This window comes from Canis lupus, chromosome 22 (genome assembly GCF_048164855.1).
Source record: "Canis lupus baileyi chromosome 22, mCanLup2.hap1, whole genome shotgun sequence".
NCBI lineage: Eukaryota > Metazoa > Chordata > Mammalia > Carnivora > Canidae > Canis > Canis lupus.
The window spans coordinates 22,084,252-22,111,260 of NC_132859.1; the positions used below are offsets into that span (position 1 = coordinate 22,084,252).

General features: G+C 43.5%; 1 protein-coding gene across 12 annotated transcripts; it reads right to left on the reverse strand.

Moving 5' to 3' along the window:
- Positions 1-7,290: 7,290 nt before the first annotated feature.
- Positions 7,291-26,732, reverse strand: CDV3 (CDV3 homolog). 12 transcript variants are annotated; one of them, XM_072792701.1, is made up of 6 exons: positions 23,648-24,003; positions 22,881-22,957; positions 14,735-14,880; positions 11,076-11,235; positions 9,605-9,654; positions 9,288-9,476 (listed from the first exon to the last, which is right to left on the reverse strand). In XM_072792701.1, exons 1-6 carry the CDS (start codon positions 23,885-23,887, stop codon positions 9,469-9,471), a joined length of 681 nt encoding a protein of 226 aa, XP_072648802.1. In that variant the 5' UTR covers positions 23,888-24,003; the 3' UTR covers positions 9,288-9,468. The 12 variants fall into 12 exon arrangements, with proteins under 12 accessions (XP_072648807.1, XP_072648806.1, XP_072648805.1 ...); XM_072792706.1 differs by lacking the exons at positions 9,288-9,476; positions 9,605-9,654 and adding an exon at positions 7,291-9,203 and having other exon boundaries at positions 11,076-11,229; positions 23,648-24,009; XM_072792705.1 differs by lacking the exon at positions 9,605-9,654 and having other exon boundaries at positions 7,291-9,476.
- Between the last annotated feature and the right edge of the window lie 277 nt (positions 26,733-27,009).

Below are 27,009 nucleotides of genomic sequence, written 5' to 3' on the forward strand. Positions count from 1 at the left end.
AGGCTCATCTCTGTGCCTACACACCATTAAAAAGGATGCTTAAGTGCAACCCACCTGACCCTTAAAAGGAAGGAGCTGGTGAGTGAAGTGAACCTCAGGCCAGGCCCGTGGGTGGCAGGAACGGCTGAGGTTCCAATTCCTCCGTAGATGAGCTGTGGGATTCTGCAGTTGCTGATGCTTATCTCTTGCAAAGTTAATTATGGTTCATTTCGGAGTCATCAGGAGAACTGCAGGATTTTCCAGAAACCCGTAAAACAGAGGTGTTCTAACTGGGCAACCTAATGGACAGGCAAATGAAAAGTAGCCCCAAGCAGCGTGGGGCAGGTCAACATTCAGAGGCAGTGAGTTCTGGGACGGTCAGATTTACTGTCAAGACACAAGGTGAACAGAATCAGATCACTGTATAGACAAGGAGAGCAAACTAGCTGCAGTAATCCTGTTAATGGTGAGGTCATATTTTAAGAGATGATGGGAAATATTAAAAATGGTATTCCTATCAGTAATTCTGGAACTATAAAAAGGTATACATAAAAATCGAAAGAATTTACTATCTTAGCTTACAGGTCTTCAGTATGAATTTCCCCTCATTTCACAGTATCCAAGAATGCATTTACAGGGGCGCCTGGGTGGCTCAGTGGTTGAGGGCCTGGCTTTGGCTCAGGATGTGATCCTGGGATCCCAGGATTGAGTCCTGCATCAGGCTCCCTGCAGGGAGCCTGCTTCTCCCTCTGCCTGTGTCTCTGCCTCTCTGTCTCTCATGAATAAATAAAATCTTTTAAAAAAAGAAAAAAAAAAAAACCTTCAGGTTATGCCAAAATGCAGCAGTTTGAGAACCATGGACATCACCCACAGCGTCACCCTGCTTCTTATGAAGGTGCTCACCCGGGATAAAAACTTCAGCTGTAGTCTTTTTTTTTTTTTTTTTTTTTAAGATTTTATTTACTTATTCATGACAGAGAGAGAGAGAGAGAGAGGCAGAGACATAGGCAGAGGGAGAAGCAGGCTCCATGCACCGGGAGCCCGACGTGGGATTCGATCCCGGGTCTCCAGGATTGCACCCTGGGCCAAGGGCAGGTGCTAAACCGCTGAGCCACCCAGGGATCCCCAGCTGTGGTCTTTTTAAGGGATGATAGGCGATCTAAACTTTGGAGTTAAAGAGGGAGAACATGGTCTCTGTCCTGAGGTAATCTTTTGTGTTTCCGTATGTTAACATTCAAAATAATTAATAGTTTATTTTGTATGTAAAGATTTTAAAAGATTAAAAAATCAAAGTTTGAATTTTCCTGGGGGAAACAAAGGTAAAATCATCTAGTCCAGATGGACTAGCGTCCAGAGAGGATAAAGAAAATTATTGCCACTTCATCCTAACAAGGTAAGATTGAAACCTTCAGAGCTTGAGGTCAGAAAGTGCTCAGGTCTAAAGGAAGACAAAAACAGAAAACCGTTTCCTGAAATGTCACTGCAAAATGTGGAACATCACACTAAATATTTGTAAGAAACTTTTAAAGTTGTTCCCTTTAATCTACTACCCCTTTAAATAAGGAAATGACTTAGCCTACAGGTCTTCAGTGTGAATTTCCCCTCCTACTTAGTTGCTAACCCAGCTTCTCACCCATGCTACAGCTATCTGCTCAAGCCCGTGACGGCTAAAACAGGTCCGGGATGGGATGATGCGCCCCTGGTACTTACGCACTATTTTCCATTGTATTTGGGACAAAGGAACTCACCCTTACAAGAGTTGCTTGCTGCATGCTCTGACGGGATCCCTGGAAAGTTCAGCTGGGGAAGGCTGTTCCCAGGTAAAATAAGTTGACGGCTTAAGTTTGACCCAGCTACTGTTAACATACATCCAGTGATCATTGAGATTTCTGGTCTCATTTGGCTCCAATGTCAGAAGGCTACGTTAATTATATATAGATATATCCCCGGAGTCCTTGATGTGTACATAGTTCCTCTCGTTTATTTTTAGATAATAAAAATGCTTCTTTAAAGCAGTTATTTTTTGATTAATGTATCCTTTATAATATTCATTACCTTTGTATTGATCTCAGGAAGCAGTTCATAACTTGCCTGCGTTCTGCAGGCCCCATTAATGCCTAGTTACATAGCTGGGTGATGGATTAAAACCATCACAAACCTGTAGTTTCAGACTAGTTATTAGGTTTTTTTTTTTTAGACTAGTTATTAGGTTTATATGACTCTCTACTTTGATTCTCCTGGCTGATTGCCACACTAACTTGTGTCTCCACTTTGTAAACACATAGGCATGCCTTATTTTGCTTTATTGTCCTTTGCAGATACTGCGTTTTTTTTTTTTATAAATTATAGGTTTGTGGCAACCTTGAATCAAGCAAACCTACTGGTGTCATTTTTCCCAACAGCATTTGCTCACTTCATACTTCTGTGTCACATTTTGGTAATTCTAGCAGTATTTCAAATGTTTTCATTGTTGTCATATTTGTTATGGTGATCTGTGGTCAGTGTCACGTATAATTGTTTTGAGGGGCCATGAACTGTGCACCTACAACAACATGAGCTTAATTGATAAATATGTGTGTTCTGGAAATAGTTGTTCCATTGAATGACCATTTCCTCATCTCTCTCCTCCTTGGATTTCCCTATTCCCTAAAACACAATACTGAAATTAGGGGACTTAGGAACCCTGTGTGTTCAAGTGAAAGAAGAGTCACTCGTCTCTCACTGTAAATCAAAAGCTAGGAACAATTAAGCTTAGTGAAGGTGTGTCAAAAAGCCAAGATAGGCCAAAAGTTAGGCCTCTTGCACCAGTTAGCCACGACGTGAGTGCAAAGTAAAAGTTCTTGAAGGAAAATGAAAGCGCTACTGCAGTGAACAGATGATAAGGAAGCAAGACAGTCTTATTGCCAATATGGAGAAAGTTTGAGTGTTCTGGGAATAAGATCAAACCAGCCACAACATTCCCTTAAGCCAAAGCCCAGTCCAGAGCAGGGCCCTGACTCTTCAATCTAGTGACATCTTGGAGAGGTAAAGAAGCTGCAGAGGAAAAGTTTGAAGCTAGTAGATGTGGGCCCATGGGGTTTAAGGGAAGAAGCCATCTCCATAACATAAAAGTGCAAAGAGAAGGACGCCTGGGTGGCTCAGTGGTTGAGCGTCTGTCTTTGGCTCAGGGCATGATCCTGGGTCCAGGGATCGAGTCCTGCATCGGGCTCCCTGCATGGAGCCTGCTTCTCCCTCTGCCCATGTCTCTACCTCTCTCATGAATAAACAAAATCTTTAAAAAAAAAAAAAAAAAGTGCAAGGTGAAGCAAGTATTGATGTAGAAGCTACAAATTATCCAGAAGATTGAGCTAAGATAATGAAATTGGCTCCACTAAACACATTTTGAATGTAGGCAAAACAGCTTATGTTGGAAGAAGATGCCATCTAGGACTTTCTTAGCTAGAGAGAGGTCAATGCCTGGCTTCCAACCTCAAAGGACAGGGAGACTCTCATTAGGTGCCAGGGCAGCTGATGACTGTAGGCTGAAGCCAGTGCCCATTTACCATTACAAAATCCTAGGGCCCTGAAGAATTCTGTGCAATCTACTCTACCTATGGTTTAAAAATGGAACAATGAAGCCTAGATGACAGCACATCTGTTAACAACATGGCTTACTAAATATTTTAAGTATTAGTGTTGAGACCTACCACTCAGAGAAAGGAGATTCCTTTCAAAATGTTACTGTGCATCAACAATGTACCTGGTCACCGAAGAGCTCTGACGGAGATGGACAAAATATTTTAATGCCTACTAACAACATTCACTCTGCAGCCCATGGATCACGGAGTGATTCTGACTTCCAAGTCTTATTAAGAACTATATTGTGTAAGACTCTAGCTGCCATAGACAGCGATTCCCCTGATGGATTGGAGAGACGTAGGTTGAAAACCTTCTGGGCAGGATTCACCATCCTACCTGTCATTAAGAACATTTCATGATTCATGAGAAGAGGTCAAAATACCAACATTGACAAGGAGTTTGGAAGTTCAACCCTCATGGATGACTTGGAAGGGTTCAAGACTTCAGTGGGAGAAGTAACTGCTGATGGGGTGGAGCAGGAGAACTAGAAGTGGAGCAGTGGGACTGACTTGCCGCGATCTCATGATAAAACTTGAATGGATGGACTTGCTTCTTAAGGAGCAAAGAAAGTGGTTTCTTGAGATGGAAACTTCGGATGAAGATGCTGTGAAGATTACTGAAATGATAAAGGGGGAAGCTGGATGGTTCAGTTGGTTAAGTGTCTACCTTCAGCTCAGGTCAGACCTCCAGGTCCTGGGATTGAGCCCCGCGTCAGGCTTCCTGCTCGGTGGGGAGGAGTCTGGTTCTCTCCCTGCTCCTGTGCTCGCTCTCTTGCTAATAAAATCTTAAAAAAAAAAAAAAAAAATGGCAAAAAGAACTGAGAATGTCCTATAACCGAGCTGATAAGCAGAGACAGGGCTAAGAGGACTGACTCCCATTTTGAAAGTTCTACTGCAGGTAAAATGTTATCAGAGGGGCACCTGGGTGGCTCAGCTGGTGAAGTGTCTGACTCTTGTTTCCACTCAGGTCATGATCTCAGGGTTGGTCGTAAGATCACGTCTCCAGTCGGGCTCCACACCAGAGGGGAGTCTGCTTGAGATTCTATCCCTCTGCCCCTCCTATCATTGCCACACACTGATGCACACTAGAAAAATAAATCATTATAAAACTATCAAACAACATTACAATGCTACAAAGAAATCTTTTGTGAAAGGAAGAGTCAACAGATACAGCAAACTTTGTGGTCTTAAGGAATTGCCCCAGCTACCCCAACCTTCAGCAACCACCATCCTGGTGAGCAGCCATCAACATGGAGGCAAGACCATCTCAGCAAAAAGATTATGACTCGCTGGAAGCTCTAATGATGGTTAGCAGTTTATAGCCAAATTTTATTTTTTATTTTTTTAAAGATTTACTTATTTATGATAGGCAGAGAGAGAGAGAGAGAGAGGTAGAGACACAGGAGGAGGGAGAAGCAGGATCCATGCAGGGAGCCCGACGCGGGACTCAATCCCGGGACTCCAGGACCGGGCTCTGGGCCAAAGGCAGGCACTAAACTGCTGAGCCACCCAGGGATCCCCTATAGCCAAATTTTAAACTAAGGTATGCAAATTGTTTTTTTTTAAGGCACAATGCTATTGCATACTTAATGGACTGCAGTATAAACATAACTTTTGTATGTACTGGGAAACCAAAAAATTCATGACTCACTTTATTGCAGTATTTGCTTTATTGTGTGTGGTACTCTGGAACGGAACCTGCAACATCTCCAGGGAATGTCTGAGCAGACCCTGACCTCAATGCTTTCATCAGTCACCACAAGCAGCCTGGCTCTTCTTCCCCATTCCTATCCCATACTCCAAACTCAACATTCCTTCCTGCATGTTTCTACTCCAAACCAATGTCACATTCTAGTAGAAGCAGGTAAGTAAAATGCTTAGTGTGCCAAATAGCAGAAGAGTATTCCAACAAATGGTGCTGGATTCACTGGATATCCACATGTGAAAGCACCAAGTTAGACCCCAACCTCACACCATACTCAAAAATTAACTCAAAAGGGATTAAAGATCTAAATGAAAGAGCTAAAACTACAAAACTCTTAGAATAAGTATAAATCTTTGTAACCCTGATTAGGTCACATTTCTTAGACACACCCAAAGCACAACTAACTAAAGAAATAAGGTACACTGGGTTTCAAAATTTAAAACTTTTGTGCTTCAAGACCATAAGAAAGTGAAGATGAGAGAAGATATTTGCAAATTATGAGGGACCAAGTACCCAGAATATATTAAAAAACTCTTACAATTCAACTATGAAGGGCAGCCCCGGTGGCGCAGCTGGATCGAGTCCTACTCTGCATGGAGCCTGCTTCTCCCTCTGCCTGTGTCTCTGCCTCTCTCTCTCTGTCTCTATGAATAAATAAATAAAATCTTAAAAAAAAAAAAAACAATGAAGACAAAAACTCAAAACATTAGCAAAGGATTTGAATAGACATTTCTCCAAAGATATACAAATGGACAATATGCACATAGATGTTTGGCATCATCAGTCATTACTAATGCAAATTTTGAAATGCCAATCAAAACCACAGGTACCGGTTCACACCAACTAGGACAACTAGAACTAAAGTCAGGTAACTATGTAATTAGGAGGATGTGGAGAAATCTGAATCCTCAGATATCACTAGTGGGAATGTTAACACGGTATAGCCACTTAGCAAAAGTCTGGCAATTACTCACTTATATGACCCAGCAATTTCACCCCTGAATACTGAAAAAGAATTGAACATAATGAGAACTTGTACACGAGAGTTCACAGAAGTGTTATTCATAACAAGGTAAAAAGAAACAACCCAAATGTTCAAGTGATGAACTGAATGTGGTGTATCCATACATAAAGGAACCAAGTGCAGATGCATGCTACAACACCGATGCACGCTACAATCTCAGAAACATACTAAGTTAAAGCAGCCAGTCAAAAGACATATTGAATAGCCCCATTTAGGGTAAATGTCCAGAAAGAGAAATCTAAAGATAAAAGCTATTGTTGCTCAAGGCGGGCGACTTGGGGAAATGGTACGGGACGGCTAATTGATAGGGAATTTTTTGGGGGTGGTGAGTTATATGTTCCAGAATTCAGTGGTGATGGTTGCATAACTTTTGAGAATATACTAAAAACTAAGTGTATACTTTAGAAAGGCAACTTTTACCTCAGGAAAAAACTGTGGAGGAATTCAGAGAGAATAGTGAGTGACAGGGACTGTGTTTTGTAAGTGTTCTATTTTAAGTAGGGCTGTCAAGAAAAAAAATCTCAAATCGAGGAGCTGGAATGACCAAGTAGCAGTTAACATTAAACATTTAAACTCCATTACCAAAAGTGACTCGAAATATACTTTCTCTAGCTTAGAAACGTAGGGTCTACAATGCAGACTAAATCCTGAACTTTAAAGGATGGCTGATCCCCTTGCCATGGTTTATGACGAAATGTAATATACTAACAAAGAAAAAAAGTGTATTTCAATGCTTTAACTTTGGTAAATACTCAATCTAGCTCTGCAGCCCCCTTCACTCCAGGTATGTCTTAACAGAGGACTCTGGAAACGTTCCTCCAACAGAAGGTTCCCCTGCTGAGTACGGTCCTCCTACAGTGGTGGAGGCATGGCACCAGTTAGCCATTTTCAAAGAGGATGAAGATCAAGAATAAAAACTACGGTGGTGGGGTGTTAAAGAATAAAAACTGTTAAGACCGCAAAACCCATATATTTATTTTATTGAATTTGTTAATGTTACAGAGTTCTTACACTGCCAAACCATGCCTGAGAATTCAAAGAAAGAAATGGTACAATGGACAGCCTCACCCACCCATCATACAGTATATTAAAACTTGATTCATGTGCATTTTTATAATTTCACAATCTTTTAAAAAGTTGTAACAAGAGTTGGAATTTCAAATCTCCTGCAGGTCTTCAGGTTTCTAGTATAGTATGCCATTAAATAAATGTTCCACATACTCATCTCAGTTCATTCCTCAGTAACACAACCCCCAACAAAATTTTGCTGGAGAAAAAAAAAAGGTATACTTTTCAGGGGAAATATGTGGCTCAAGGTCCAAGAGATAAGATTTTTGGTTCCCAAATGAAGTCTTCAGTTTAACCAAGAATCCCTTGTTTCTTGCTTAATCATCCAACCTCTTCTTGGCTGGCTCAGCTACTCACCCCAGTACACCAGAAGGCAGACACCCTGCCCGCCACCTCAAACACCATCACGGCCCAGATGTGGTGGGCAGGTCCTGTCCGGAGACACGGTCACCTCCTGGGAGCCCATTCCTGCACTGACACTCTCATCCAGACTGAACTCTAAGGGATGCCCCCACACCAGGATAGCTCTACACCCTCACTTGCTTCACTCTTGCCGGTAGCAAGTCTGCAGCTCCTGCATTTGGCAAAGGGATCTATGATAGAGAAACCCAGACTCTGCATAAAGTGGTCACACACCACTTTGAAATCTCTCTATTGAACCAAAGATAACAAAACTAGTCAATTACCAGACTATCTTATTAGATGGAAAGACTTCTCAGTAATCCTGGGTAGCTTCCTGAAGTCCCTTTAGGGACTAAAAATTACTGGATAGTTTAAGCTGTAATTATTATAAACAGAAGTGCTACATCACCTGTCTTTCGCCCCTGACTCTTCAAATGAACATAAAGACATACCAGAAGGTTGGTAACAGAGCTAAACTGGCACAATCACTGCATCTATAGAATGTCCAATACCTGAAAAATTTGGGCACGAGTGTATCTGGAAATCTTATCAAAGATCATACAAGATCTGTGAAAACCTAAGTGGCTTTTAGGTTAAGGTTCTGCTCATGTTGCTCTGAATTGATAAGGACAGGTCAGTGAATCCCTTGGCCTGAGCAGAACCCATACTCCTTCCACTGCAGTTTCCTGTACAGTTTTGACCTGATTAGAGGAGGCTTAGCAGCACCTGAAGTAGAGCCCCCCACATCCACTGCCCTTGACATCAAAGGCTATTTGGTTCCACTCTAGGGATTGGCAAATTCACGAGACACTTCACAATTCTAATGCATATTTCAGGTTACTTATTTAACCAAGCAATATGCTCTGTCAAAGAATTTATTCCAAGTCAAAGGAAAAAAAGAAAAAAAAAAAAGGCCTTAATGTGGACACAGAATAAAGCACTACCCAAATAAAAAAATCACTAAAAGAAGTAAGATTACTCCCTCCCCCACCCCCTTTCCCACTTGGTGGACCCAAGTTCAGTTGAATTTAATCTGTGGTTACCTCAGAATACAACTCAAAGTTTAAATTATAAAATCACAACCATACACAGATCATCTGAACACATGAGTTCTTTTGAGAGCGGCATGTTCCAAGAAGTCTAACACAGCCCACTACAGAGTATTCCTTAAGGGTGGGGCACAGGACAGGTTAATTAAGGTCACTTAAATCTTCATCTTTTACAGCAGATCAGAACCCAGATGGCTGACTTTCTGCAGGATTTCTGATAGGAATCCAGTAGAGCTGGTTTCAAGCTTCACACCGACACTTACTAGCTGTAACCTTCGTGTCCAGAAGTTGTGATCCACATGAAGTCCGCAACGAGTGCAGCAAACCTGAGGTAGTCAGCCCTTACGAAGGCTCAGTATCTGAACATAAAAAGATTTTGAAATGACCACTGGCTGCAGTTTGTTTTTGTATTTGCAGAGTAATAATGAAAGAACACTGCTGAATCTAGTTCACGCATTTATAGAATGAGAATCCCCCTAAATCCAATATATACAAAGAGCAGCTGTGACACTTCTACTTCCATAGTGCCAGAGGACCGGTCACTTATATGGAGTGGTTCTGCATCGGCTGTGGATCCAGCAGAGATCAGATGATGAAAGGCTGTTCCTGGTGGTTAGCTGCAGTCTAGTTACCTTAGAAGGGTTAGCAAAGACCATTCCTTAATTGTACTGTGTGTGGCTGCTTTTCTGATTTTCAAGCACAGCATACTGGTTGTCTAGCTGAAGTTTAAGGGCCTGGTTTTTTGAAACCTCATCCCTACCTCTAGTTTTGTGTCTTACTACTTCAAAGCTCTTCTCCATTTCTTTATCCCTACGGGAAAAGAAATGTAATCAGTAAATATTTCTTCTTCACTGGGTTGTTTCGTAAATATTTTTCCTTAAAAAAAAAAAAAAAAAAAAAAAAAAAAAAAGAAAAGAAAAAGAAAAAGCCACCCCCTTGAAGTAGCCTGAGGAAGAAGGGAAACTGGTATAGGAGTCTCGCTTTCCCAAAGTCTGCCTTACACTACACTTGCTTTTACAAAGGACCTGTTAGTATGGCGACAGCTTTTATTCCTAATGGTGAAAATCCTCTTCAGATTTCTTTTGGTTAGTGAAAGAAAGTAGTTCTTATAAAAGTGAAGTGGCATAATGCAAACTTTCTGAAAGCAGAGGATCTTCTTTGCTTTACGGCACTCTGGCTTAGGAATGGTTTCACAGGAATGCTCAACTTTCAACAGAAGGGGAAACCTGCAATCATCATCAATTCATTTCCTGGGCTTCAACAAATATTGAAGCTTTATGGTCCTATTTTCTGTGGTAGCAAATCTATTTGAACACTATTTACTGCAAACCTATTTTGGGCCCAACTTGAAGACAACTACAAAATCAAAAGGCTATCTAATGACACGGTGATTCTAAGAGTTACTTTTATTTTTAAGCAAATAGTAAACAATACATCTCCTTATGCATAAGGGCAACAATTTTCTTATTCAAGTAAAGTTCTACTCATTAGTCAATGATTTTTCCCTCACTTCTACTTTATGGGAGTGGATCAGAAAGATGAGTGTGGGAAATCACTGCCCCTTATTTTGTCGGACAGAGCAGAGGAGCAAGTCCAAGTGGAGGCTTAAACTCACACCAGCTGGGCTCTCAAAGAGGCAAGAAGGCTGGGATTTACTTTAAAAGCCACCTCCCCAAAACCAGTATTTCCATCTGATGTCCTTTACATTTCTTCCCATTTTATTTACTTTATAAAATTCATGTCCCTAAAAAAGATGTGGAAGTGCCATATGTGGTCATTTAATTCCAGGTAGCATTCATTTTAAGTACCTGCTGAAATAAGATTATTTTAATATTAGATTTACAAATGCCAACATCTCTCATCTATTCACATCAACTGGGAATACACTGAAATACTGCTCTTACATTTCTAGTTTCCATGATATGAGGAACATAAGCCAGCAATAATGTACTTAACAAGAATTCTAACTAGATGAGACTTGTCATAGCTACAGAACACATAAACCAGGAATAAAGAAACTTTTGTAGACAATGTCTATTCTTTGGTGCTTTCTTCACTGCTCCCTCAAGGGTCTTCACCCCTTTCCCCACCCTGGTCTCAGCTGTCAGATGCAGCCTGGGCTTTACCAAGGAGACTCCCTACCACCCCAGATGAGTTTTCCCATCTCCTACAGCCCACACTGGCCAAGGGACAGGGCTCCCAGACAAAAGGAAAGAGTTAAGAGTACTTACTTCCGGCTTTCTACATGCTTGGCAGTGGACTGCAGGGATGGGAACTGTGTATCACTGTAGATTTCTGGTGGTCCTTGTGGTGTTTTCCTTGTTGTGGTTAACCTGGCTCCAGGAGGCCTATACACACCACTAGTCATTGCCGGTTCTGGGGTTTCTGTAACTAACATTTTGTAACAGTTAAGAGAAACTATTCAAATGCCTGCCAGTTTAGTCTGCTAGTCTCACATTCCAGTAACTTGACAATTAGAGGAAAAAACCCCAATACCTACATAAGAAATCTCTGGACGACAGAAGGAAAGTTATCTGAGGAAATGTCTCAAAGTGAAAATGCTCTAGCTTTCCAGGGCAGTCTTCTCTAACTTCTTTTCCATGTGCAACTTTAATTACTTATGTAAACGAGTTCTTTTTCGAAATCAACTTACTGGAACTAGGAGTAATCTGCTGGATCTGGAAGACAGACCCATTAGGGACCGTCTTTCAGAACGGCACTATCCCAGCCCTCAGTTTATATATTGGGGTAAATGTGGTAATCACTTCTTTACCTGGGTGGTGGGTTAAATAACATGCCTCGTGTGAAGAATTTATTTACTAAAATGCTTGTGTATACATTTAATTCTAAATGACCAATAAAAAATAAACTATTATAAATCTTTACTATTTCCTTGTCTTCCACATTAATGGATCTTAAGCTTCTTCATCGTGTTTTATACACACAAGTTAACGCAGGGAAAAAAAACTAAGCAGCTGAGCAGCCCAGACAGCCCGGAGTCTTCCAGGATGGCTAACATTTTTCGGGACAGAGCCTTCCAGCTTTTTCCCTATGTATCATTTTTTTTCTCCCCATTCTCAATACAGATTTTTTTTTATGTGTTTTCCATTTATCAAAAACTTCGTTTCAAATAAACGCCTACATCAACATTTATTAGCTGCAATATAATGCAGTCATTTGAATACTACTATAATGGCTTATTGTCTCATACAGCTTTTAATTAAGTGTGGGAAAGCTATAATATAACACACATTCATTAGTGACTGAGCACCTGCTACATGTCAGGTGCTGTTCTAAACTACACAGTAGGGGTACAAATGTTAAGAACATGCCTCATGAACTGGATATATTCAGGCCGCTAGCTGCACATAGCTATTTGAAATGAAGTAAACTTAAGAATTCACTTCCTTAGTTAGATTAGTCTTATTTTAAGCACCCAAAGCCACCTCTGGCTAGCAGCTACTACAGTGAACAGTGCCATCCCATCACCGCAATAAGTACTATTGGACAGTGTTATCCTCGAGGGAGGATATATTTATATATGTAAAGGTTGGGGCCATACCAAAAATGAAAGTAGGGGGTCTGGAAAGGGAGCACAGGACAGAAAGGGTGAAAACCGAACAAGGCCTGAAAAAAGTAAGGCAACAAACATACCTAGAGTTGGTAAACAAGCCAAATCTGGTCTGACTCCTGATTTTATAAATGTTTTACTGGAACAGAGCTAGACTCACTGGATGTATGTATGGTTTATGGTTGCTTTTGTGCTCTTACAGCAGGTCTGGCTAATTAAAAGCCATCTTCTGCACAGCCCTCAAAACCTGAATTACGTATTATCTGGCCCTTTGCAGAAAAAGCTTAGAGACTCTTAATATAAAGGAACTCGGGCTGAGAATATATGCACAAAGGGGCTGCAACAACCATGTGCCTGGCACCTTCAAGGAGAAGAGTAAGCGAGGAGCAGATTAAAAGGGACACCAAGTGAGAAAGAGAAAGAGATTACAAGGCAGTTATCCAAGGACTTCCAAGTCACTGAGAACTTCTGCTCCTGCCCGAGTAGAGGGGCCACCACTGGGTATTTGTGAACAGCAAATGTACAGAAGCAGGCAGACCAGTTAAGAGGTTACCTCAGTAATCCATGTAAAAAATTAATTTAGATTGGGAGCAAGAAAAAGGTCTCAGAGATGACTCCCAAGATTTGTGGCCTAAGTGACTGAAAGAATAGCAATGAGATTAGGGAAGCTGTGTGTGATGGATATAACTGACCCCTGACATGGGTTTGAACTACAGGGCTCCGCCTACATACGGATTTTTTTAAAAAAGATTTTTATTTATTCATGAGAGACAGAGAGAGACAGAGGCAGAGACACAGGCAGAGGGAGAAGCAGGCTCCCTGGGTCCTGCTTTTATTAAAGGCTGCTGTACATAATCATAAGGATTGTCAGAGACACAAGCAGAGGGAGAGGCAGGCTCCCTGCAGGGAGCCCGACGCGGGACTCAATCCCAGGACTCCAGGATCATAGCCCGGGTCAAAGGCAGGCACCGAACTGCTGAGCCACCCAGGGATCCCCCGGATTTTTTGATATAGTATTGTAAGCATATTTTTTTATGATTTTACTACTCTTTATCTAGCTTATTCTAAGAACACAGTATCATAAATATATAAAATATGTATAAATTGAATGTTATGGTAAGGCTTCTAGCCACAGTAGGCTCTCAGTAGTTAAATTTTGGGACGGGGGTTCAGGGCCCCCACCCTCATGTTGTTCAAGAGTCTACTGTACACAAAGAGTTCAGTTTGGGGTATGTGGGATATCAAGATGCCAGGTAGGCAGTTAAGATATAGGTTATGTGTCTGGTGACCATGAGAGATCTGAGCTGATGTGAATTTTGGGAGTCGCTGGCATTAGAGACTGCCAAGGGAGTGAGGGCATGAAGAGAGCAGCAGGGGCTGAGCGCTGGGGTAGGTTCGAAGAGGTAGGAGAGAAGAAATTCCAGCCAGGGAGACTGAGGACTGCCTACCAAAGTAGCAGGAGACTGTGGTGTCCTGGAAGCCAACAGTGTGTTGGTGTGATCAGCTATGGCAAATGCTGCTGATGGGGCAACTCGTGTTGAGGAGTGAGATTTGGGACACTGAGTTTAGCAATTCTGAGGGCATCAGGATCAGTGACAGATGCAGTAAAAAAAAAAAAAGTTAAATGGAAAAAAAATATACACATAGCCAAGGGCTGGAAATGATGCAAGAATGCTGACACACTAGTTATCTGTCATCTCTGGGCAGGATTTGGAGTGATTTGATATTCTTTATATTATTCTGCATAAAAAAATACATTATAAAGCAATGCTCCTTAAACTTTTCTCAACACTGCCCTTCTAGACATCAATTTTGTAAACACCATGCCCCCACACCAGGAAATGTTAATACCACAGATACGCTGTGCATACACTTTGTCTGGTGGGCAACAAACCACTAAAAGATTTCTTCACACCCCCCCCCCCACCAAAAACCACTTCTTATCAACACTTAGGAGTGATAAAATGTACCCTTCTGAGAATTCATGCTTTAAGACAGAGTAAAATGGGGAATGGGAGAAAAAACACGTAAATGGAAACACCAGTACTCAATAGCCCTTAGCCAATCATCAAAAATTAAGTATTTAAGTTTGGCAAGTTAGTTTACATATAAATTTAAGCAACCCAAAAAAGCATGCATCTTAACTTCCAAATTCCTTTACTTAGATGTAGAAGTCTTTAAACAGACATATACAAACCTCTCCCAAGAACAGAAAGGAACCCCACTCATTCTACCCCAAGTAAACATATAGTTGAATGCCTTGCTAAGTGCATGAAACTATACATGGACATCTTTATGAAAACAAAATATTAAGATTACCAATTACTGCAGCAGGAGGTGCTTGTACTGGAGCTGTTTTATTCCAGGGACCTGAAGACTTTTCTACACCACCACCGCCACCTCCACCTTCTTCCCAGTTATCACCGGGATCTTCTCTTTTCTCATTATCATCTTCTTCCTTTTCACTATTGGAAAAGGAAACAAGTGAATTTAATTATAGAACTACCAGGAAGAGTCTAAAATCTTAGTTGTACCAATGCTGATCTGTGTGACCCTAAGAGAAGTCACCTAACCTCTTCAGAGCCCCAAACGCCCCACTTGTTTAAAAGAAACAGACACAAGGAGGGGATTTTATCTGTCATACACTGGGACTTCCACCTGACTTCATATGAAAGGAATTTCATTACTAAAAAAGGTTTAGAAAACCACTTGGTCTGACAGTCTCTGCTCTCCTTTTTGCAACCTCATATACTCATACTCAACATTTAGATATTTGACATGCCAGACTAATGACAATCCTTATGATTATGTACAGCAGCCCTTAGTAAAAGCAGGACCCAGGCTAAGTAAGACTAAATCACACAACTAAGGGAGGAAGAGAGGCCAGGCTTATCTGAAAAAAAAAAAAAAAGGGGACTTGAGGGATTTAGAGTGTAATTGCTGGATTTTTCCAGGACCACAGTGGACAAACAGGCACTCATGGTAAGCATATTTTCAGTGATCAAATGGTTTTTAGAGGTTGTATAATTTCATTTGCTAATCCTTTAGCACATATTACAAAATACTCTCGAAATCAGAATTCCCATTCCAACAGAACAAGCAAGCATGTATTCAGTGTTCACATCAGTGCTACAGACCATTAGTGCCAGTCCCTACTGTTTGACAAAGGAATATGGAGAACTGGTCCTTATCACCAGATATGCCACCTATTTGGAAAAGAGGATAAAAAAAAAATCCTCAGTATTTGGCTTTAGCTAAGTGTAAATATGCAAGATACCCTCTTCAGTGGATACCTTACCCTTAGGCTGGCTGTGGTGTTTATGTCAATTTCTTATTTCTTTATTCTTGACTTAGCTGGAGTCAGGAATCAGGGAGCTACCTGTTAAATCTAACCCCCTTTCTGCCACTATTTCTCTCCTACAGAAAAAACTGGGCTGTTGCTTAAAGTGGTTCTCGGCCTTTCACTTTTAGACTTTTCTCCCTTTGGTGCCTGGTCAGTGATCAAGGCCTTAACAACGTATGGATGACTCCCGCCCTGCCCTGTGTGACCCTGGGGACATCATGGCCTCTCTTGAGTTCTGCAAAGGACATCTAAGGGTGCTTTCCTTCCATTCCTAGGAGAACAAGGAAAATGCTGGCTGTAAGATAAATGTCTTGAATAACTAACGGTCTCCTTTAAAGACACTTATAAAACAATTTCAAAGACAATGCCCACGAACAGGTGATTCCAGAAATCCGAGGCCCCTGGCAGCAATCAGGGAGGGAAAGAGGAATGAACTAGTCATCTTCAATCTGCATTTGTAGCATGACTTTAGACTATAGAGTTCAAAAGGAAGAAAGAATGAGAATGTGGCCAAGCCACCCTTCAGTTTTCCTTTAACACAGAACAGAATCCCATGAGCCATCTGTCAGGCCTATGCTGACATGGAACTAATACTCACGTCCATTACGTCAGTGGCTTACTAAAAGAAATCTATTCACCTAATGTTAAGTAGAAGGACATTTTGATTTTTAAAAAAAGGGTTTGAAAAAGTAGCTGGGTGCTAGAATGCACTGATTTTATCTTTTACATGCAGCAAGCAGTTATGAGCAAATTCTAAAGCCCGACTTCTGGTTCATATCATCTGGGCTCCACCACTGACTAGCCAGAGACTGAGTACCGCCCTCAAATCTTGTATGCCTCAGTTCCCTCCTATGTAAAAATGGGAATAACAGCCCCATTATGAAAATTAAATGAGGGCAGCCCGGGTGGCTCAGTGGTTTAGCGCCGCCTTCAGCCCAGGGCGTGATCCTGGAGACCCGGGATCGAGACCCACATCGGGCTCCCCACGTGGAGCCTGCTTCTCCCTCTGCCTGTGTCTCTGCCTCTCTCTCTCTCTGTGCCTCTCATGAATAAATAAATAAAATTAAAAAAAAAAAAAAGAAAAGAAAATGAGTTAATAGACACAAGCACAAAGAACAGTGCCTGGCACATAGTAAGTGCTGGTAAATGTTTTTACATGCTTTTTTTGGTAAAGGGGGTGTGCAGTGGGAGAGAAAATCTTAATTAAGCAGACTCCATGCGGAGTGTGGCTTCTGACATGGGGCTCCATCTTACGACCCGAGCTGAAATCTTAAGAGTCAGACGCTTAACTGACTGTACCACCGGGTGCCCCACTATTAGACTTTTTATTACCCACCTGAGTTTTCAAACACATGCCACCTTTATACTAGGAAAAAATAAAACCGGACAAAACTCAAAATTCCCAAACCCCACAACATGAACATGTTCTTTTTAAATGGATTTTTAAAAATAGATACAAACACTATGACCCTGTTTTCTAAAGTTTATATGTGGCATGAATGACCAGGTAAGGATATAAAGGTCCTAATTTATCCCGGAGTCTAACAGTGGTATCCAAACATTAGAACTGTCCCCAAAGACTTTTTTTTAGTTACCCACTTCTGAGAACCATGCCAATGTAATTATACTTTCATGCAATTTGCTTGGTTCATGAGTAAAAACATGAGTCTTATTTATCTAGTTACATAAGACTAGTTAGTAATGTCCCAGTAACCCAATCCCAGCCACACAGGGAGGTAAGACCCCTACAAAGATTTTAAGAACCTTCATGGCACTTTTACACTCATATATACCTCCCTACCCAAGATATGCTGGCTTTCAGCTGGTCATTTACATTGTGAAACAGTTAACTCAGCAAAATGTGCTGAATCACTATTGTTCAAATATACACACTGGACTCTAAAATAATTTTCCTTCAAATTACTTTAATATTTGGTGATTAATACCCATCTAAACTCCAGACCTATCAGCTTGTAGTAAGCAATCAACTGAAAACCAAAATTTTAAGAGCAGAGTATCACTAAGCAGAAGGAATTATAGACCATTCTTGCCATTTAATGGTGTTATACCTTTCAAATGTCCTTAAATATATAGTTTCTCTAACTCACCATAAAATATTAAAGAAAAATCCCTATTTGGTCTGATAGAATACTGACAGTCCAATGTAAAAAGGAAGTTCATTTATTGTCTAGTGTTTATTGCCCCTTCACCCTCAGAAACAAGAACGAATAAATCACAAATCTAAAAACCCCTTTCAGGGCAGTCCTGGTGGTTCGGCAGTTTAGCGCCGCCTTCAGCTCGGGGTATGATCCTGGAGACGGGATCGAATCCCACGTCGGGCTCCCTGCATGGAGCCTGCTTCTCCCTCTGCCTGTGTCTCTCTGCCTGTGTGTGTGTCATGAATAAATAAATCTTTAAAAAAATAAATAAAAACCCCTTTCAATTATAAACTAAGAATCACTGAATTAAAGGGATTGTGTATCTGTAAAAAAGGCTCAAGACAACTTAAGATTCAAAAGTATTAACCATGGAAATTGTCTTGTCAAGATTCTTCATTCAGTAGAGGGAACAAAGGCCCAGAGATGCTAAAAAGCCTTGCAAAAAATGCCATAGGACTAGATCAAGGGCAAGGTAGAAATGATTTTAAACATCTGCTCACTTTTTTTCTTACACACTCCAGAAAATGTCAAATCTCTAAATGCCATTAAGACAAATGTTGCAAAGAATCATTTCCACAGAAGACAATTAGGATGAAATTTGGTATTTGACCCAAATAGAACATATAGCTTCTTGTCAACTAAATTTCCCACTTCTAAACACTATACTGCTACTTGTAAATACATTATCGCATTTTAAAGAATATGGTCTTAAATATGCCAAAGTCTATAAGGCACTGCTGGGGGTATAGGAGAAGGACGCTAGAAAAGGGAGTATTTACTGAGTATCTAGGAGGCCAGGCCCTGTCCTACCACTTTACAAAGTTAAACCTCACCCAGGGAGGCAGGAGAACCCACTGTACACAGGAGGAAACTGACACTCAGACATTTAAGTCCCTTCCCCAGGGCTACAAAGTAGCACAGCCAATCCCTGGGTTTCCAGAGCTCATACTCTCATGTTGCCTCTTATTTCATTTTATCCTCTTTTATCCCCTCTAACATATGACACAGAAATTTTCTCTATTTTGAGAAATTCACTTCCAGCAAGGTTGATCAGGATTACACATCCTGCAGCAGTTTATTAATAAAGATGGAACATCCTTACCTCTTTATCTCACAGGACATTACACGAGGGTTTATACATCCTAACCCTCCTTCCCCAACACTAGGATTTTAACAGCTGAAACAAAATCCAGACTTAACTGAGCCTCTGCTAGAATGCTAGGCATCTCCACTGGTTGACCCTAATATCCAATCACTGTTATAACAGTAAAATGGAGATAGACGTGGCCTGATGAACCATGCTGGGGCTCAAATGGCAATGCGCTCTGACAAGGACTTTCTCAACCCTTACACACGGGAGACTAAGCGTGTGTCTCCTGTGTTCCAAAGCATCCTGCCTGTCACTGAAATAATCTACTGGGTTTACAGTAAAGCAGGAGTTATTTCCACAACCCTGAGGTCTGGCACACTGCAGCCACACTAATATTTCCTACAATAAATCCAGGTTGCATGCAGGAACAATTTAACCAGCTCCACCTAATGGGTTCAAAGGTCTAAATTCCTTAAGAGTGTTCCTCAAAACTCCCCAAAACAAACAAAAAAACCACTGGGCTCCAAGAATTCATTTTTTTTAAAGATAAGCCCAACATGGGGCTTGAACTCAACTGAGACTGAATCTCATGCTTCACATACTGAGCCAGCCAGGCACCCCTCCAAGAACTCAGTTCAATACTGAAACATGACAAATGTTCAACATTTAGTAACATCAAATATTAAATGCAATCTTTCTCCCCTGTGCCCCCCACAGAAAACCCATGTTAAAGATGAGAGGGCTATAGGTTCTATTTAGATTGTTCAACAATTTAAACTCCAGTGTTAAGGCACCTTCTTTTATCACCTTCCCAATGGCACCCCTCTAAAGAATTTGTCTATATGTAACGATGACCTTGAATACGTCTATCAATTTAGACACAAAATTTGACACAAGACCTTATAGTCCTACTCTTGGCACCTTAAATCTTGAGCTAGTTGGTAAATGTGAGATAGAACATTAATAACTTATGTTTCCTACTGAAAAATGTCCTCTTTCAAATGCACACTGATCTTTAATAAGGGGCCAGCATGCTAACCTACCGTAAGGTCTAGAGTCAAGAACTTTAAGGCTATATGCAGTATCTATAGCTGACTAGAGATTAAAGCAAGTGTGACAAAAAATGACCAAGAGATCTAAGCATAGATTATATGGGTACTTATTTCATAACTCATGCAACTTTTGAGGTTTCTAATTTTTCAAAGCAGAAAACTGGATGAAAAATTTTAAGAGTTTAAGGCTGAAAATTTCCAGATATTTTAAGTCAACGTCCAAAGTTTCATATTTCCTTGTCTCACACTGAGATAGCAAGTCTGCCTCTCTCATGAAGAAAAAGGTAACAGATGAAAGGCATAATCAGCCACCATAGCTTCTAGAAGATACCTCACCTTCTCTGTCTCCTCCTTAGGGATTCTGCCTAAAAGGTTATCAACTGTGGAAGACAATAATTCAAGGTCTACAGTGATGTTTAACACCCTGAGAGGGATTTTTGTTTTGGTTATACTAATGCCAACTGGAACATGTCATTTTCTCGTATCGGGTCCATAGTGAATTGACTCACCAGAGTCTAACATTAGTCATGATAGTAGTAGGTAGCGCAACTCCACTTGTCCTCAATCTTGGTATTATAAATCTGGTGCCTCATGGGAAGTAATAGAGAAATTCCAAAGACTAAGTTATTCTAATTTACCTACTGAACAGGGAAGATAAGATTAATATTACCTACTGGGTATTTCACAAATACTGTTCAAAAATCCTCACAATAATGCTAGCAGTTGTCTCAATACTGTAGATCAGAATCAACATTCAAAAGTAATGACCTGCTGAAGGTCACAAATAAGCAGCAGGCTAAAACCCAAATTTGTCTTTCTCCAAAGTCCATGTTTTGTGAACATCTCAACTCCACCCCATTTATGTGAGTAGCCTACTCCCACTCTATGAACGAGAGTTCTTTCCTCGAGGACTCCAATTCTACGGAGTTTCACCGTCAAGAAACTAAGTTTCTTGAACTTAATACAAAGTTTACAAGGATATTCATTATAGAAAGTGAAAATTTCAGTTCTTATTATTAAATCTCAGATGACTTCTCATACTCAAATCTTTCCTGAAGGCTGTTAAAATTCCTCTTTATTGAATGATCTGTGAGGGCAGCAAGACAGACTTCAGACTCCACAGTGATTGAGGATCCGCAAAAGTAGCTTCCTGAAGGTGTGTGTTTCAATGTTAGCAGGATAGAGGAGGACCTGTGGTGGACCACTTATGAGTAATGACTACATGCTAAGAATAAGGAAAACACACAACATAAAATCTGGTCAAGCAGAACTTAAACATTCCCACTAGCTGAGATTTTACCTATGCCCCTGGCAAAGATCAAAGGTAGGATTTAAAGGTTTCATCATCTTTGGAGCACCCACAAAGGAAGACAAAAATAACCTTGAATATGGATATGGGATATATAATCAATCAATGACAGGAAAACAGGCAGTTTAAATATCCTCCATAATACAATATAATCAATTTCTAGCATTTGGTGAACTTGAAACCTTCCCCCTCAGAAAGTGCTACTCTTGCTCAGTAAGTTCAACACAACCAAACACTACTCTCCCTGTCACTCAGATCTTCAGAACCTGCAGTTAAGAACCTGTGGTCAGAAAAGGCAGACCAAGAGCCTCATTCTGTACAGCCAAACAGGAACCACAAAAGGCAGTGCCACCACCCCCAACAGAGTTAAGAACTTCATGTCCCCACCTCTCGGTTTTCACAGGTCAATCTCTAGGAGAACACAGGGATATTTTCTAAACTATACCTCTTCAAAAACCTGTTACGTACAAACTCAAGTTGTTGGGAATAAAAGTGCAATCTAATCATTTCTACCTAACACGTCTACAAAAGAACCCTCAGGACTGGAGAAGGCCCATTTCCTAAAAAGTCTCCCCTCATCAATCAGGTTTCACTTTGGATAAGCTCAATGTCAAAGAGCCTAGGGCCTGGAGCTGTGGCAGACAAACGTCAAAACTATTAGCGCTGGTTTTTGAATTTGAATAACCCACTTAAAGGCCATAAATATTACCTCTTGAAGAAGTCAAAAGACAGAATTCTGTTAAGGAAAATTACTTCCTCCAGTGTGCCACGTGGTCACTGGTGTATCCAAGTTGCAAACTTTGAACCGGAGGCAGTTCGCTAGATCATTTCTGTCTTTAAATTGGGTATAAAAAGAGTTCAACCTTGAAACGGTAGAACCGTATATTCCATTCCCATTTTTTCTACTTTATGAGCCCAGGAAAATATGACATTATCTTCACGGATCTAAAACCAACTACCACAGGTTGGACTCAGTAACTTAAAATCCCCTAGGCCAATCAACCCAATTTTTAATTTGCTTTCTCAAACTTTAAAAATAACACGCTTAGACTACCTGATGCCACCCCTAGAAAAACTTTAGGGAAAATTAATCTACAGTGTTAACATACTGGTTATTCTTGGGCATGAAGGCAGCGATTAAAAAGGGCTTAGGTTTGTTCCGTAGCCGTAATTTTCAGTTTCTTGACCTCACTGTGAAAATTACACAGACCGGGTCTCCTTGTGTGAACATAAAACCTGTGCATCTGTTTAAGTACGCTTCAATTACAAAAACATGTATTAACTTAAATCCATTTCATTTTAGCTGTCTCAAATAAGCAGGCAAGCTCTCGCAGGATTTTGGAGCTGGCAACTAAAATTTGGTCAGCAGATAGAAGGGCTGCTGCCATCAGAGGGGCAAGCCCTGATAGGCAGATCTAAAGCATGAGGAGGGCACTGTGATGCCGCTTTAGGGCTGCAAAAAAACCATAGAACCCCTACCCTTATCTAAACACATTTGCAACCAGACCGTACCTTATTTGCATCGCCTGAACTCGGAGGCCGCTGTAATCAACCTCTTTTTGCTCAAATTCTTTCCACTCATCTTCATCCTGTAAAACACACACACCCGTTGGTCGATTAAAGCTTTGTTAAAATACAACCAAGGCCACGCATCGCAAGGCTGGGCAAAGGGGATCAAGGGCCTAAAATTAATTAAAACTCGTTTTCTGGCCTAAAGCCCTCGTTTGCTCGCTCCCCAGGCCGAGGAGCCCGAGGACGAACGTGCCCGGCAGTCAGACCCTCACTTCCAGCGGGTCCCTTCCGGAAAGCTGTTTTTTTTTTTTTTTTTAAAGCAACCGGGGAAGTCGAATAAACGCCAAAAGTCGCTATGGCTAACCCCGCGCCGAACGTCTACCCCAACGCTGTCCGGGGACCTATTCCGTCCGCGGGCAGAGGCCAGGCCGCGCCGAGCAGGGCCGCCGCCAGCGCCATGGGGAGAAAATTCTGCCCAGACGGCTGCGCTCAGGTCGCAAGAGCCAGGACTCGGGGCGGACGTCACTCCGGGTACGTGGGATCGAGGCCCGCTCGCCCCGACGGTGCCGGGGTCCCGCGGGGAGGGCGCGCCGCGGGCCGGCGTGGGAAGCCCCCGTCACATGGCCGCCTCCGCGCCCGCCCGCCCGCCCGCCCGCCGGCCCCTCCCGGACGCGTCCCCGGGCAGGCGGGCGGGCGGCCGGCGGGGGCGGGCACATGGGCGCCGGCGCGCGGCCCGGGCCCGAATCCCGGCCTCCTCGGCCCCTCACCTTAGTCGCGGCCTTGGCGGCGGCCCCGGGGCCCGTGGCCCCCGCCCCCGCGGTGCCGCCGTCGCCCGGCCGGGCCCCCGCGCCCGCCCCGCCGCCCGCCGCGCCCGCCGCTCCGCTGCTCCCGCCGGCGCCGCCCGCCGCGCCCGCCGCGCTCGCCGCCCGGCTGCTCCGCTCCTTCTTCTTCTTCTTGTCCCTCTTGGCGAAGAAGTTGTCCAGGCTCCGCTCCTCCGTCTCGGCCATGGCCGCAGCCGCCGCCTCCTCCTCGGCCCGGATGGGTGGGGCCGGCGGCGGGCGCGGCTCGCGGGGCTCCGAGCTCGGGGTCGCGGCCGGCTCTGCGCTCACGCTCCCGGGCGCGGCGACGCCTCAGCCCCGCGGGGTCGCCGAGGCGAGCGCGGCGGCGCGGGCGGCCCCCCCCGCGTGCCGGCGGGCGGTGGTACGGTCCGCCCGGGCGCTCCCGAGCCGCCGCCGCCGCCGCCGCTCGAGGCCGCCGCCGCCGCGACCGCCGTGCAGGATCCCGCCCGCCCCGCGGCCGGAGGGGAAGAGGGAGGCGCGGGCCGGACGCTCCGGCGAGACTGCTCGGCTAGCGGCGGCGCGTGCAGGAGGAAGACACGCGCGCGCAGGCCCGGGGAGGAAGGGAGAGGGGGTGGGGAGGGGAGGGAGGGGGAGGAGGGAGGGCGGGCCACCAGCGGCGAGAGGCAGCGCCCGCGCCTGCGCGCTCAGCTCCGCCGCCGCTGTGGGAGCGCGGAGGGGCGGGGGGCGGGCGGCGGGCGGGGCGGGGGCGGGGGCGGAGCTCGCCGGGGAGCCAATCAGGCGTCAGGACGAAGCGCTTAGGCGACAATCCCGGCCCCGGGGGGCGGGGCCTCGGGCGGGGAGAGGAGGGTGTATGCTAACTAAGCGAGGCGCCCGGGGGCTCCTGCCTCCCGATTGGCTAAGGGTTTATCCTGGAGGGCGGGCGTTTAGAGGGCTAATTGGTGACTTGGCTAAAGAGGTCCGGCGAGAGGGGCGGGTGGGTCCCGTCAGAGCGCATGCGTGGGGTGCACGCGTGTGTGCTCGCTCCGAGCCAACTGTGGCCTTGCGGCTTGAACTTTAGCAAAAAACGGAAAGGCTGTGCGTTAGTAAGGCCAGCGCTGCTAAAGATGGTACCTCCTCCTCCTCCTCCTCCTCCTCCGCTCCGCTCTGTACTTCCACCCCCTCTGGTCTAGCAACTTTTAATTTTCATTTTATGGGATGGTTACTAGGAAAAGAGGAGCAGTGGGCTTGGAGTTTGGGTCTTGTTTATGAAAAGATCTTTAATAAGCCAGTAGGTAGGTAGGAGGGGATTGATTTTTGTCTGAATTCCACCCTCTGCTAGATAGGTCTACCAAGGTCAAGCTCAAGAAATCTGATCCTCAAACATCTGATCCGTAAAATAGGGGTATTAGGGGAAAGAAGACCTGTTAGCTGCCCAGCACAGTGCTTAACATGCATTGGATGGGAGATGCATGCCTTTTGTTTTTTGTTTGTTTGTTTGTTTTTTAAAGATTTATTCATGAGAGGCAGAGACACAGGCAGAGGGAGAAACAGGCTCCATGCCGGGAGCCCAACGTGGGAGACTCGATCCTGGGTCTCCAGGATCACACCCCAGGCTGCAGGCGGCGCTAAACCGCTGAGCCACCCGGGCTGCCCTGCATGCCTTTTAGTGCTCCCTGCCCTGACTTGAGTCTAGATGATGGCTGCCATTTATCCTTAGCTTTTCTATCTGCTAAGGAGAATGGTGTGCCATAAGGATGGGAATAAAATACCCATGTTAATCCTGGTTAAATTAGCACTAAAATACTTTTTTGGGCCTTGGGAATAAGAGGAATCCTTTCCTTTGAAGTGGGTGGCCTAACTAAAGTATTAGACTTTCCACTTCCTCCTTCTAAGGACAGGGGAGAGAACAGCCACTGAGGAAATGAGTCAGATGATGTTAGTAGCTTCATGGGGTAGACACAGGACAGCCAGTAAAAGGAGCTACTCCTTTGTCTTTTCCTTTATGGTTTCCCCATTTAAGATGGTCTCCTCTCCCTCCCCCACCTCCACTACTATTAAAGAACTAAGTCCGGAATATGTCAACAAAGTAAAACAAGGATCTAGCCTTGAGCAACAATAAGCTTAGGTATAATTCCCCAGACATAAGCTGCCCCTAACCACCCAGGATGGGCCCTAGGCTACTTCCTTCTGTGACACCACTTATCTTCCTGTGATGCAGGCCAAGTTAAGTCCTGCCCCCACCCCACTTTCCTTAACATCTCTGATCAAATTTCTTTTTCTTCATTTCCCTTCTGCCCTCCATTCCTTCCTCCATTCCTAACTTTCGTTCTTTCTTTCCTCATCTATGAAGCACCTATTTAGCTACATTTAAGGTTATGTGCCTTATTCTAGTTTGAGTAATTTGTCATTCCTGCCCTTAAAATCAAGAAGGTCCAGATATGAATCACTGAAATTCAGTACCCCTGCCTTCTTAGGTCCCCATCAATATATCAGTGTCTTGAAGGAATTAATGACTTGGGAAAATGTAGAGAAGGATCAGCAATTGAGGGTTGACATCGCAGAATTCCCCAATACATTTTTCAGTGTGATTCATGACATGCTCTTAGAACTTGGTCATATGTACTGGTCAGGCCAGTAGAGACACCAATATCTTTGTGGTTGTGTTATTGTCTGTTATTCTTTCCTTCCAGAAGCTGATCCCTTCGTCTTTGAATCCTCTGCCCTGAAACTGATGGCATATATCCCCACCAGTTGCTCTTCAGTCTCCCCTGCCACCAGCCTCTAGATCGGCTATACAGGACCCTGAATCCTGCCGTCACCCCCTCATCATCACCTGCCCTCACCTCGAAGCATCCTCCCACTCTGTCTTGATGAATATTTCTTGCTCTCTGCCTTCCAACATTTAGGCCTTCCCCATCTTTAAAGCAAAACAGACCTTAACTTGTCCTTGCTAGATGGAAAGTTGAACAGTGGTGAGGACTCGGACCATTCCCAGGTATTTCAGCACATCTTCTAAGAATCTGAGGCTGTCTGAACATGGAAATGTCCCTCTGAGTCCTCTGAAGTGGTACAGTCCAAAAGACATCATTTATCTCCCTCAACAGGGCCCACTGAGCCAACTTTCTGAAAGCCCAAGAACTGGCAAAGGGCAGCCGGACCCGGCCCATTGTTCCTGGGTTCTTTTTTGCTGAGCCATTTGTTCCAAGTTCCATTCTGCTACCTAGGCTGGAAATTCCAGACATGCTCAGCTCAAAGGAATGCAGCTCATGCCGGCCAAAGAGCTTGCCAGGAAATAGGGAGCAACTTTTCATTTGTGGCTTCTTTGCATTTGCGGCTTCCTCTCTCACATC

Excerpts from the sequence above, each read along its gene's own strand:
- CDV3 (XM_072792698.1), bottom strand. The coding sequence starts at position 23,887 with ATGGCCGAGACGGAGGAGCGGAGCCTGGACAACTTCTTCGCCAAGAGG. Across the intron at positions 22,958-23,647 it reads CCGCCAAGGCCGCGACTAAG|GATGAAGATGAGTGGAAAGA; the intron begins GTGAGGGGCCGA and ends TGTGTTTTACAG. Across the intron at positions 11,236-14,734 it reads ACCTCCTGCTGCAGTAATTG|TTACAGAAACCCCAGAACCG; the intron begins GTAATCTTAATA and ends ACAAAATGTTAG.